The 15,108-nt window shown below is 37.5% G+C and overlaps 1 protein-coding gene across 3 annotated transcripts in view; it reads left to right on the forward strand.

Annotated features, from left to right (window-relative positions):
- Nucleotides 1–15,108, forward strand: part of LOC149833230 (Tetratricopeptide repeat (TPR)-like superfamily protein) — a 147,627-nt gene that overhangs the window by 84,612 nt on the left and 47,907 nt on the right. For all 3 annotated transcript variants that reach the window (XM_090015003.1, XM_090015004.1, XM_090015005.1), the window contains one exon: nucleotides 12,453–12,569. In XM_090015003.1, the coding sequence (XP_089871129.1) occupies nucleotides 12,453–12,569 (117 nt within the window). The remainder of the gene's footprint in view (nucleotides 1–12,452; nucleotides 12,570–15,108) is intronic.

The following is a 15,108-nucleotide window of genomic DNA, read 5'->3' on the forward strand; positions in this document are numbered from 1 at the left end:
TGCAAAATCTTTATCGATATATTGGATTGCAAGATTTTCATTCGTGGCGAAGCTCCTTTGACTGCTGATATCATGTTTTCCTAAAAAAATGTGATAGATTATTGTTCTTGCATTGTCCCTGATTTTCTGCAAAAATTTTATCTAGTAATATTTCATCTTGCTCCCTGTTGATTGTCCCGATTTAATTTTCTTATCTTGTTCCCTAGTTCGTCCCTCATGGATTCAAGTTCTTTCGAATCCATCTCTGCTAACTTGGTAAAAGTTGAACAATTCCAATTATCTTACCTAGAAAAGACAGATTGTTCGTTTTATTAGGAGTTAGGATCTCGCTGGTCACCTGGGTAGATCAGTAGTTGCTTACCTGAATTTCTTATGCATGAAGATAAAGGTGACAAAGGGGCTATCACTGCATCGAGGACCATTCGCAATCTAGAATTCACCAATTAAATGAAGAAGGACCAAGCTCTAGTTGCCTACATCACTTCCACCTTATCGCAGGAGGTATTGATAGGAATCCCAGATGACTCTACTGCCATGACATCGTGGAGTACCTTGCTGCAAAACTATTCCCAGATTTCAGAAACTAAGATTATGTACCTGAAAAGAGTGTTCCAAATGTTGAGAAAGGAAGTGTCCATGTCCATTATGGAGTATTTCAATAACATCAAATCCATTACGTATCAGTTAGCCCTAATTGGATGCCAAATATCTAAGAAAGATAAAATTCAGCAAGCCCTCGTTTGTTTGGGACTTGAGTATCATGTGTTGTCCACAACTCTTCAGTATACCAGGACCATTTCTGATTTTGATGATCTCAAGGTCAAACTCCTCAGTTATGAGATGTCATTAAAGAGTATGTCAAATACAGAGAAGACTGAAGCAGTTTCACATAATGTGTTGTTTACGGGATCTTTTTCAGGTCGTGGATGTGGAGGAGGATGTGACAGAGACAAAGGTTACAATTAGGGAGGACGGGGAATCCTCCCTACTCCAAATATGCCTTTAGGAGGAAGAGGTTCTTCTAACAATAACATCCCTACATGTTACATATGTAAAAAAAAGGGTCATGTAAAGGCAAAGTGTTGGTTCAAGGATGATCTGAGGTACAATCCTGAAGCTAGAAGTAAGCCTTTCCAAGAGATCAATAGCAAAACCAAGGACAGAGTGGCCCTAACAAGGAACTTTTGTTAGCTGCACTTTCTGGATTGAGCTTCAAACAGAATGATCAGGGTGTTTGGTATATTGATTCAGGAGCCGCCAACCATGTTACAGATGATGCATGTAAATTCTCTAAACTAATTCTTTATTTTGAAAAAAATAACATTATTACTGGAGATGGTAGACGCCACTGTATCACACATTCTGGAGATGTTCTTGTTCTTTTGTCCAAATGTCATGCCATCTAGTTGTATGATGTATTATGTTCTCCCAACATAAAAAAGAATATAGTGTTTGTTTCTAAACTTGTTGATGATACTAATTCATATATTGAATTTACTCCATCTTCTGTATATGTTAAGGACCTTCAAACATGGAAGACGTTCACTGAAGGAAAAAGATGTGGCAATATGTACGTCTTTAAAGAAGATTCTTTGGTTGCACATGTTACTTTGGATAGTTATTTGAAGCCTGAGTCCCCTGCATGGGTCTTCAAAATTTCAAAGTCCGATCAGCCAACTATTTGCATTGTAGGTTAGGTCATTGTGGTGGAGTCTTTATTATAAGGTTAGTCTCAAATAAATTGTTGCCAAAATCTATTCTGGGTGAAGAGTCTCGTGATAGTTTGTGTCTTAGTTGTCAAGTCTGTGAGAGTCATGTTTTGCCATTTAATTCATATAATAAGAGGGCTTCAAAACCTTTTGACATTATTCATTTTGATGTATGGGGACCGTCTCCACTTCTTTCTTCTTATGGTAGTCAATATTATGTTTCATTTGTTGATGACTACTCTCATTATTGTTGGATATTTTTCTTGAAGCACAAATCTGAAGTATTTCGTGTGTTTAGAAATTTTTGTGCCTATGTTCGTACTAAATTTTTATTGAATATTCTAAATCTCCACTGTGTTGGTGGTGGTGAGTACTCGTCAAAAAAATTTATTGCATTTTTATAAAATAATGGAATTAGTCAGAAAATTTCATTCTCGCGGACACCTCAACTAAACGACATTGTTGAGAGGAAGCATCACCATATTATAGAAAGTGCAATGTCCATGATTCATGAAAGCAAAATTCCTATAAAACTATGGGTTGAGGCATTTCATACAATTGTTTATATCATAAAGAGGTTGCTCATGAAACTCTTGCAAAATAATTCTCCCTATTTTATGTTATGCAGGAAACATCCAGATTATAATGAGTTGAAGGTGTTTGTTTATGTGTGTTATGTTCATGTGGACAGCCAATTGAGAAATAAATTTCAAGATAAAGCACATGTTTGCCATTTTGTTGGGTATGCAGATGATTGCAAAGGCTATGGATGCTATGATCCCTAGTCAAGAAAAATAAAAATATTTCAAATCTGGTTTGCGTTCGTGTCATGGGTGCACGTCAGGAGCATAGAGGAATACTTGTTTTCTTCTTGCTGCCTATTTGGCACCCACTGGCTATACCGTGACATGCTGACTATGCCTACATTTTTTTTTAGTGGCACAAGCTTGTTCTTGAGTGCAACTTCCACACATAACTGTAGGATGCAGTATGGGATTCCTGAAACATAACTTGAGTTGCCAGTTATATCTAATAGTGTTCGATATAACCTGTTCGAAAAAAAAAAGAAGAAGAGGAAAGGGCATGTAAATCTGAAGTCCAACACATGATTTCCAGATTTGATTTGCTTTTGCTGCTTCTATTTGAGTAATCAAGCCTCAGAAATCTATTTCAAATTTTGCCTTGCAATTTCATATTGTGATGTGCCAAATAGGAGGACAGAATTATTAGGTACACAAGCAACACCATGTGTGCAGCATGTAAACAGACCAGGGTGAAGTCCGAAAATGATACAGTATGAGGTTCTGGACACCTAATTTGGCTGGCCACCAGCTTTACCTAAGATTGGCTGATCTGCCGTTGGTCTTAGAATAATAGGGTGATGAGGGTGTTTCAGAAAATTTTATACATGAATTGAACTCTATATTTTTCAGTCTCATTCATATTCGGTATAACATGTAATCTGGGCACATTTGTTATCATTAACTCACTGAATTTTTGTTTGTTTTCAAAATCTTATTGAGAGTTTGACGGTTTTCATTAATGTGTTCTAAGTTACCCATTTACAGAAATACTGGATATCCTCACTGATATTTCAGGTTGTTCATTGACAGAATCTTGAATGGGTTCATTAGTGTTTTTCTGTAAGCGGTCTATTGATAGAAGTTGGAATTTCTTTACTTTACTTTTCACTTTCACATTGACAGAATGTTGCACATCAACCTAATATCCTATAGCTTGAGGGTTATAAGTAGTTGTGTTATCCCCAATACTATTGTCGTTGGGATCATCCTTATATCTCTGATCTGCAACTATTGGGGAGTCATTGATGACATTGACCGTGTAGTTTCGGTGTGATGGGTAGATTTGTAGTCGGCTGGACCGAAATGATTGTTCACCTAGGAGGATGGGGGTCCGGGATTGGTAAGCTCGACTTAGCATATGTCAAAGCTTACACTTCTGCCCGAAAAATTTTGTAAATGTTGTTTTTGCATTTCATGATACTAGTTGTGTAATCTTGAATGTGAGTATGACTCAATTAATGTTTCTTCTTGAGCATGTACGCTTGATGGATATGTGAAATTTTACATATACACTCACGCACTCAAAAGAGATATGCATTGGTTAATACCCGTATGTGATGTAGGTACCACACATAGTAAAGATGCATATGATTGAGAAATGACATGCATATGGTTGGGTTATGTTTGCATGAGTGCACATGCTTTTGGCACTATTGGCTTAGTGTTATAAATAAAACACTATTTTGGTTTTATTATGTGATGCATCGATGGCTTAAATGAACATCATCGGCCTGTAGAGTCGTGGGTTTGGTTCTTTTCACATATGTTTTTAACTACATCACTTAAACCACATAAGTTGGTATGATTGTGCTAAGCCACCCTGGGAATCTACTTGATCTCGGGGATTGTACTCGTTTGGTGTATCTGCGGGCAATGGTAATTAAAAAGAGGAACTTAAATTTCTATGCATTTAATAGGGCATGCATATGGAAAGGAAAAAGGGAACTTAAAGGTAAGATAATAAAGAAATTCATGCATTGAAAATGTATCATGCATTCTCCTGTTCTGCACTAGATCATGCATAATTGAATTGTTCTCTATATCATGACATGGTAACCGAAATTCTGAGCACAGCTACTTCTAAAGAAACCAGGTGAGATAAAGAACATGGATAAGATTTCATATAATGATTTGAGTGAATGCAGATATAACAATTTGCAGTGTCTAACAATTCATACATGCGACAGATTGCATATACTCACCAATCGAGAACAATAAAGCAGTAACATATAGCAAGCATTAAGTAACAAAATATTTCAGCAGACTTTTAGGAAGTAAATTATATATCATACTTTATTAGTTTTTCATAAGAAATGATGAGCAGTGAGGTTTGACTGGCTACTGGGAATGGATGAGAGTCATACTTGGGCTTGACAGCTTCAGCAGGAGACAGAGTTGCTCTTTCTTTTGTTTCAGTTCTTGCTTTTTCAGTTGTTGCTTTATTTTCAGTCGAATAAAACATTGTCATCTGAAATTTACTCTTATTCATAAATAAAGAAATTGTTTTGGTTCTTATGGATGATGGTTGTAAGTTCGTTTGTGGTGTTTGGCTATCCAGTTGGAATTGGAACTGTGAGGACCCCAGGTCTCTGGGAAGTTTTCCGCAACTCTTATAAAAAAAAATATTCCGCATTTTCAAAGGGTATGAGTTGGGGCCGTTACAATCTATATACATACCGATCGTATATTTATATATAACATGTTCAAGCATACCCAGACGAACCGAGTTCATCTGGGACTCATGGGCTGCACATGTAAGCCCGACTGAACTCAACTGGTTAGCCTGGCTTGGCAGGCCCTGTTCAACCCAGCCGAACCCAGGTTGGCTGGGCCTAGCAGGCCTCTGCACTTGCCCAGCCAAACACGGTTTGACTGGGTTTGAAAGGGCAACTGTTTGCCCTAGTATAACACTATATATATATATATATATATATATATATATATATATATATATATATATATATATATATATATATATATATATATATATATATATATATATATATATATATATATTGTGTTCTACGTGTCCACATGCTGCCCTTTTTTTTTGACAAGGTTTCAGCCCACCTGCCAGCCAAACCCAGTCTGGCTGGTCTTGACAGGCTGTGAAACAGCCCTAGCCTGGTTCGGCTGGGCCTGCCAGTTACCCAGCTGAACCCGATTCAGCGGGGCCTGCAAAAATGCTCTACTATAATAAAAAAGAAATATCTTTTTTTTTATTATTTTTATTATTATTATATATATATATATATATATATATATATATATATATATATATATATATTGCTTGCAGACGCCTGGCCCAACTGAACCCAGTTCAGCTGAGTCTGTGCCCTGCTGAGACCTACCCAGCCATAGGTATATGTCATGCTAAGGCTTACCCAGCCAACACAGTTGGCTGGGTTTGTGCCCTGCTAATATTCAGCCAGCCAACTATGTTGGCTGGGTCCAGCCATAGGCATATGCCCAGCCGAAACCCAGGGTTCGGCTGGGCCTGGTAAAAACAAGAATCATAACAGCAAAAAGAATCTGTTTCAATACATGAACTTGCATGACATATGCTTGGACAGTCCATGATCTAAACTTGCACAAAAATAGAAATGTAAAGAGTTGAACTACGGCAGTATAATACATCCCAGTATATATAGATCCCAGATTTAACATTGGTTAGGCACCACAACATTAGAAATAACAAATTCATTTTGTATTGGATGACAGTCCTACAGATCACCAATTTAGCATTCACTATGCATTGAACATAACTTTAAAAAATTACAGATTCATTATGCATTGAATAAAAACTTTGTAATGTACCAAGCTAGCATTCACTATGCATTGAATATCGTTTCTATAAATTGCAGATTCATTATACACACATTTTTTTTTATTAATCCTACTCTATATCGGATCTGGGCCAGATCTGCGCATGGCAGTCATGGTCGATCTTTTTCAAACTACATCACGTGTGTGTGTGTCAGATCTGTCCAGATCGGCCCACACTATATGTGGCTGATATGTGCAAATCTGTCTACTTGTAAAAGTGGACAGATCTGCATACAAATTCATATATCCAGACTTCTTTTTTTTCAGATTTTTCTTTCATGAAATGGGAATCAATAACAAGATATCAATGAAGAATGAATTGGATTCATACTTTGTAGAGTCTGATTTACATCTTCTTTTTCCCATTTGAGAAGAGAGAGGGCCCATACCTTTTTCCGAGATGTGAAAAGAATCTCACGTTTTTCTTCCTCTCTCTCTCTCTCTCTCTCCTTTTTTTCTTTTTATTGAGGAAGCCCCTAGAGGTGATGCCCCTCTAGGGTTTCCCAATATGGTGGGCTGGAAATGGAGTTTCACTCTATCTCCAAATCCCACCTTCCCCATTTTTCCTCAACCATTTTTGTTAACTTTGTCAAACCCTTTTTACTACTTTCCCTTTTTCACTAATTGCTCTTCTTTACTCCTTTTTACTTACCTTTTTCTCTCCTCGTTCCATGGGTAGGGTAGAATCTTCTCAAGAATAACTATAAGGTAAGTTTTGAAATTCGGAATTAATACCTATTAAATAATAAATTAATTATTTATGACTTATTTTTTACTAAATAAGCTTCCAAAGGGTATCTTATCCCTCTGGGGGCCTTTTTAACTTTAAATTTAATATAAAAACTAATTTGCAACTATATTGTTGTTGGGTATGGGTTTGGATCTGGATCTAGATCCAAGATCCAAATCCATACCCAAATCCCATTTGGATCCTGTGCTGGATCAAATCCTAATTAATTATGGGTCTTGGACAGAGTCCAGATCCATGTTAATTTGGATCAAAAACATTGGATCTAGCCCGATCCAAATCTGGACCTGGCCCATCGAGGCGGCCCCTTTCTGGAAAAAAAAAAGTTTGGGCCAACCTTAGCTCGGATTGGGGAAAGTAAAATATCGTTGGACTCGAGATTCCGAGATGCATCCAACGACACATACTTTGAATTTCGTTTCTAAAGTTCACCTGAATTTCGCTTGAAATTCGCTTGAATTTAAAGGTCGAAAATAAAACTTTTTCGCACCTTTTAATTGACTCGTTTAGACCTTGTCGATGAGACCTGGGTCGATGCCAGACTCAAAGAACACAGGCCTATTATCGAGATTTACCCAATTTTTTTCTTTTATACTTAGCCAAATTTTCGAAAACTCAATTTCAACTAAGTGTAAGAATACAAGATATTACATCCCTACCCACTTAAAAGAATTTCGTCCACGAAATTTGGATGTATCGAATAATTGTGGGTAGTGTTGTCGTATATCCGCTTCCGGCTCCCAGGTGCACTCGTCCAGCCCGTGATGCTGCCAACGCACTTTCACGAACAGGATCGTCCTATTGCGCAGTGCCCTCTCCTGGTGCTCTACAATCTCCACTGACCTCTCTTCTGTCGTCAAGTCAGGACGTACCTCAATCGCCTCGTAGTGGATCACATGCGAGGGGTCAGGTACGCACTTCCTTAACATTAGACCACACCCTGAGGATAGAACTCCCTATGTCAGGCAGTTCCAGGAAGTGGATCTCCTTCATCATTCTGATCAACCTTCTTTGCCTCTTCGCTTCTCCCCTTATCAGGTAAAAGCATGTCGGTGAATGCACCCATCTCATGAAGCTTCTTGCACGTAGCCAAACAAACAACTTGTTGTGCAAGACGCATTGAACTGCATAGAGGACCCTCCAGCTTTTCGAATGCGGCATTGCAAGGAAGTTGAAGTTTGCATGAGTATTCAGTAGAACCCCCGGGCTTCTCATGACGTTCCATGATGAACTCAGGGCGAAGAATCGAGTACCTATCACTTGGCAGCTGAGAGCAGTAGAAATGTATAAGCCCAACCGCAGAGTTTAGACTGACAAAGACACCTGTTGACTCAACCTGATACATGGATCCAGGTGCCGTCTCAACTGAAATAAACCTTGAATTGCCCTTAAGATGACTAAGGTCTGTTCTCTCAATTGCCTCCTTTCGCAAAGTTTCCTCACTATTTTATGCATTCCTCAAAAATGTTTCATGTGATAAATTACCCCTCTCCAACATCAATATGTAATCAGACCCAGGTTTTCTTGCCCGACCCCTAGACTGAATGTATGCCAAAACCGTTTTAGCAAGATCAAAGTGAATGACGACATTGCACTACCGAATGTCCAGGCCTTCCTCAGCCACGCTAGTAGCCACGAGTAATGTAACACAGCCATCACGAAATTTAGAAATGGTTTCTTGCATTTGACACGTGCGCATTTCCTGATTATTGTTATGCCCAATCAAGCTAGCACATTTGATAAAGCTTAATGAGGGAAGCTTTATGTTGATGATATGATCATTATAGGTGAAGACAAACAGAAAGTAAAGTATATTAAATGTATCTTTAAAAAATATTTTGAAATGACTGGTCTTGGATTTCGTAGATGTTTTCTTAGAATTGAGGTTGCTTACTCTCCTAGAAGATACTTGCTTTTTCAAACCAAGTTTGCTAATGATATTATTTATAGGTTAGGAATTATTAATGAAAAAATGGTGGACACACTTGAGGTTATTAATGCCAAGATGAAGATTGATGATGGGACACCTTTTGATGATTCTACTCCATATCGCCAAATGATTGGTGCCCTGACTTATTTAACTATTATTAGGTCTGATATTGCACATGCAGCTCATACTGCTAGCCAATTCCAATATTCTCGCACCATAATTCACATGAGTGTTGTGATGAGAATTGTTAGATATTTACAAACCTCTATCTCTAGAGGTTTTTTATTATTCCCCTCCTCTCTTGAGTTAATTGCTTATTCTGACTCAAATTGGGGAGGAGATCCGAATGATCGATGCTCAACTATTGGTTTTTGTGTTTTTGTAGGTGATTCTCTGATGTCGTGGAAGTGCAACAAGTAACAAAAAGTATCATTATCATCCACTAAAGCAGTGTACCGTGCAATAGCTACAACAACATCAGAGATTGTTTGGTTGCGAAGATTACTTGAAGACATGAGTGTTCATCTTCAGACACCTTCCAGACTGTGTTGTGATAATAAGAGTGCAATATACACAGCTGGCAACCATACATTTCATGAAAGAACTAAGCTTATAAAAATGGATTGTCACTGTGTGCATAAAGAATTTCTGAGGCAGACCATCACCCTACCTTATGTTACTTTCGAGTATCAACTAGTAGACTTCTTTACCAAGGCACTTTCGGTGATCACACCATAAGTTCGAGGGAGGGGGGCGGGGTTAAAATGTATTTTGTATATGTATATATTATGAATAAATATATCCCTTCTTGTTTATGTAATTTGAAATACCCATCAGGGGTATTTCAATCATTTTATTATTATAATAGGTGTCAATTCACTAGGGATTGACGACTTATTTTTTATCTTCTTTTTTCATTTTACTTTTTGTATTGAGACTGTTGTAACAGACTATTGGGAGCTGGTTCAACTAGCTATTGGACTATCCCCAACGGCTAGAAATTGGGGTTGGCCCAACAACTAATTGGGCCAGACCCTTGTGTATGGCAATGCCTATTTAAAGGCACTCCCTCCCTTGTAAATGCTAATGATGACGATAGGGCTTGGGGTTTGTTAGATTTGGGGTTTCTGAAGTTATCCCTTTGTAAAAGCATATTTGAATATATTGTTAGATTTGGGGTTTCTGAATTTCTTGCAGAGAAAAAAGATGACGATAGGGTTTGGGCTGAACACACACGATTCCCAATATGGGAAAATTGTCTATCACTATGATTTTATATTGACTTTACAATTTAAATTACATCATGACTAAAATACCCTCAACTACATAAAATACAAAGGCATATTAAAGAGGAGCATTTAAGGAATAAGACATAATTTACAGAATAAACATATTAGACCACATTAGACGTGATCTGGATCTGGATCTGGATCAAGATTCAGATCCGACCCCAACCTCATGCTAATAGCCTCCCTTAAATTGTACATGGTTATCAACCATGGATAACTTGCTTCTTAAGTACCAAAATTTGTTCTTCGTGAGGCCTTTTGTGAATAAGTCAGCAACTTGTTCTTTAGTCCTGATATATATGGTCTCTATCTCTTGATCCTCTACTTTCTGACGAATAAAATGTTCAATTTCAATATGTTTTGTCTTCCCATGTTGGATGAGATATACTGAAATCTTGATAGCACCTTGATTATCACATAGAAATAGTGACTTGGGAGTAACTTCTCCCAAATCATATAGCATGTGTCTGATCCAAGTCATTTTAGCGGTAACAACAACCATGGAACAATATTCTGCCTCTGTACTGGACCTTGTAACAACCTTATGTTTTTTACTACTCTATGAGACCAGATGTCTTCCAATAAAAACACAATATCGAGAAACAAACCTTCTCTCATCAGGATCTCTTTGCCCAATCAGCATCTAAGTCGTGACCATCATCGTATCTTCATGTGTTGCCCTTTTTCTATAAAAGCAAACCATCTTCAACAATCCACTTCAAATATCTCAAAATTCTTTTCACGCCCTCTATGTGTGACAATCTAGGTTGATGCATGGATTGCGACACATGATTAATAGCAAAAACGATATCTAGATGAGTAGACGTAAGATATTGCAGCATTCCAACTGTGCTTCTAAATTCTTTGGGATCATGATATAATTCTCCTTCATTTTCTCCCAATTTCTGATGAATAGGAATTGGAGTTGCAGTCGGTTTGCAGTCCTTCATGCCCGTTTTACTTAGGAGATCCATCATGTATTTATGTTGAGTTAGAATAAGAGAATCATCCAGTCGATCTACCTCTATCCCAAGAAAATACCTCAAAAGACTAAGATCTTTCATCTTAAATTTTTTATTCAAAAATCTTTTTCACTTCTTCAATATGTTCATCACAACTATCAGTAACAATTATATCGTCAACATAAATGAATAACACAGTAATAAGATTGTTACCTTTATAAATGAAGAGTGAATATCTAATGGGGATCGAGTAAAACAATAGCCTTGAATTGCAACATAGAAAACTTGCTTCAACCCATAAATGGCTCTATTTAACCTGCAAACATAAGCCTTTGGATCATCCTCACTATACCCCAGTGGCTTTTCCACATATACTTCCTTAAGATGCCTATGTAAAAATGCATTCTTTACATCCAATTGACTTAATTTTCAACCATGATCAACTGCTAGAGAAAGAATGATTCGAATATTGCTTGTTTTAACAAAAGGATTGAAGGTTTCATTATATTCATGCCCTTAGTCCTGGGTGAATCATTTTGCTACTAGCCAAGCTTTGTATCTCTCGATGGTGCCATAAGATTTGTATTTTATTTTATACACTCATTTCGAGCCAACTACATTTTTATTAGGCGGTCGTTTCACTATCTCCCAAGTCTGACACTCATGTAAGGCCTGCATTTCTTCATTCATGGCTTCTATCCATCTATTTGATTGCAATGCATGCTAAAATGTTTTGGGTTCCTGCTGCGTCCCAATTTGAATGAGAAAACACTAAAAGTTAATGCCGAGTTGACTCTCTTGATTTGACGATTGGTGTTGGTATTGCAGGGCCAGCTGGTTGTAGCTTTGATTGTGTCTTGTGTAAATGCATCCTTCTTTGAATCTACCTGATATGGTCTCTGCATTGTTTAAACTAGTTTTTGTGTTGTTAATAAAAATATATTTTTTATATTGTGTTCAGCCCTTAGTGGCTTGTGCTTGTGAACTCGATTGTGTTGTGTTTTCCCATGGTGACTCTTGTGCTTAGCCCATTAGTGGCCTTGTGATTGTGCGCTCTCTCTCCTTTTATTTCATTACAGTGCTTAGCTGATAAGAATCGATATCTGCCCTTCTTTCCACTTAAATTCCATGAGCTGTGTCCATTTTTTTATAACTAACAAATTTGAGGCTGTTGATAGTGTCAAGGATCTGGATATTTTTTTGCCTCCGTAATCAATTTGCTTGTTAAACCGATTAACAGAAAATGCCATCAAATAAAATGTCTTGTAACCTATTTTTCTAAAATTATTTACTTTTTCTTTGTCATTAGTGTAACTTATTTTTGTCTTTTGCCTATCTTATTGCTTTCTGATATAGTCATCAGCAATACTATCTAGTGATACTTGATCTTTCCCTTCCTGTGAAGATTGAGTTACTTCTTGGGAAAGCTTATTCCAACTGGGGTCATGTCAGTGATGCTGTTTCTGTTTACGACCGACTAATCTCTACCTATCCTGATGACTTTCGAGGATATCTAGCAAAGGTACTGTAGCTTTTTGGTCTTGTATATATTATTAGAGATCTTAATGTATGTTCTATTTCCATTCTGGAGCTATAGTAGGCATTTGTGTACTTACTAATGTTTTAATCATGTGTTTTATGTTTTAATTTATTTATTATGTGAAGGAAAATGTTGTGATATTTATACCCTTCTTATTGTAGTTTGTGCTATGTACACAGTATCTCATGGTAAGACCAACATCCTTTTTTGCCTCTATTGTCTACAGTAGTCCATCTGTACCACTGATCAACCATATCAATCTTATCGCTGTATGAAATACAAAGTGGTCACCAACCTGTTAACCTGACCCTAGATCCTTGTGATCCTATTCTTTCTGCAAAATGTTCTTTCTTTAGTTGCCATCCATTTATCCTACCAATTTTCCTTATTTTGGCTTTCTCAAATTCCTCTATCACCTGCTGATATCTCATCCATGGCCACATCTGCAGACATATTCATTGCTTTTTATTGTGAGAGATCATTATCCATGTCTGCCACATGGGCCAATTGATTTTTGCATGATTAAGATCTCACGTGATCTCATCTTGTATTTTTTTTTTACATTCACCTTCACTGTTGTTATCTTATCTGTGTGTTCTTTTCGTTCTTGTTTCTTATCTGCATATTATGTACCCTTCTTTGACCCAATCAAATTCTTCTAACCCTTTTCCTTTTCCAGCACCCAATATGTTACATCACAGCAACATCAAGGTGTGGAATGTTTGTTGGCCCCTTTATCATATGCCAATTCATTTTGATGGTTCTACTCCACCACCGCCTAACTATGCCCCTCAAGATATCATCGTGATTGATGGGAAGAGGAAATGCCATCATTAAATATGGATCAAATTCTGAGGATTAGATTTCCAAACATCCAAATGGATTGGATGCTTTATGTGGGAAGTACAGGTGCAAGTGGCCATCTTACAGTTCAAGGTCTTTCTCGGTGATGTATACAACATATTTTAGAGGGCAAAATATTTTAATTGAACATATGGCTGTATGATAAAAAGATTAAGTCATAAAAAGTACACTTAATAATTTTAAAATTACAAAATTGGGCACTAAGTGGTGCGGCCCACGCTCTCAACGTCCAAATCCGACGCATACTTGTGCAATCGGGTCACTCAGGGCTTCGTTTAGCGCTTGCGGCGGGACACCCACCGCACGTTCGGGTCTTGAAGTCTCTCAAATGCTCACAGTAGGTTGGTACAGTCGTAGGGAGTCTCAACACATAAAGGGTGACCTCTATAAGTCACCCATAGTGGAAGTGTTAAAATATGTATTCGTACATACATACATATATATATATATATATATATATATAATACCCGATAGAGGTATTTTTGTCTTTTCACATAGTTGTTTTAGAAAACAATTATTTTATTTTTTAATTTATCTTTTTTAAATTCATTTATTTTTTTCCTTTTTGCAATAACCAAAAAGGGGCCCCACCATAGAGTCGTTGGGGCCCCCAACGGTCACAAATGTGACCGTTGGGGGCTCCCAACGACTCCATGGGAGCCCCCTTTTTGGCTCTCCTTTTGAGGCCATGTGGCCTCCCTTCTTCTCATTTCTTTTTGTATAAATAGGGGTGAACCCCTTTGTATTTTCTTCATGCTTGAGAACTCTCTCTCTCTCAATAAAGCGGCTTTTATATTTTTGCCTTTCTCAAGGCTTGTGTATGTATTGTCCCTTAGTGGACTTGGCTATTGTCTCTTTTGTTTGTCCATTGTAGGACATTGCAAGTGCTTATAACACTCTTTATATTTCCGCATATCTCATTACATGGCATCAGAGTCACTCGGTTCTTAGAGGAAAAAGCGTGGTACGTATATTTCTCATCTATTGTCTCCCTTCTTGGTGGCATTATGGAAGCAAAAATTGACCTATCCTTTAAACTCAATGGAAAGAACTACATGATGTGGGCATCGGCTATGGAGAACCTCAAAGGTAAGAAACTTTGGGGGTATGTTATGGGTTCCATTCCGGAACCTAGATTGGAGCTCACTAAGATCGAAGGTGGCCAAGAAAAGGTTCTTGAAGGAGATGCTCGCCTCAAAGTCATTGAAAATCATCAAAAAGAAGTTGAAGATTGAGAAAGCAATCACGCAAAAATCCTTGCTTGGTTCATGAACAATGTTGAACTCAAGGTATATGCTAATATAGCTAAATTTCGCCGGCCCAATGAGGCTTGGTTTTTTATAAAGGGTATGTATACCCAAAAGGATCTTGCAAGAGCATATTTTTTGCAAGAAAAAATTTGAACCACCAAACAAGGTGATTCAAGTATTCAAGATTACTAGTGTTTTAAATCCACTATGGGATGAGTTGGCTCTTTTAAAGCCAAAATGGGTTGCTATGGAAGATGTCGAATTAAGACAAAAGCAAATGGAACAAGATCGATTGTTCCAATTCTTATTTGGGTTACGTCTTGAATTTGAGCAAGTGAGGTCATCACTTCTCCATAGATCTATCTTTCCTCCAATAGAGGATGTCATTGCCAAAATCACTCAAGAAG

This window comes from Nuphar pumila, chromosome 7, assembly GCF_984573655.1.
Source record: "Nuphar pumila chromosome 7, dmNupPumi1.hap1.1, whole genome shotgun sequence".
Taxonomy (NCBI): Eukaryota; Viridiplantae; Streptophyta; class Magnoliopsida; order Nymphaeales; family Nymphaeaceae; genus Nuphar; species Nuphar pumila.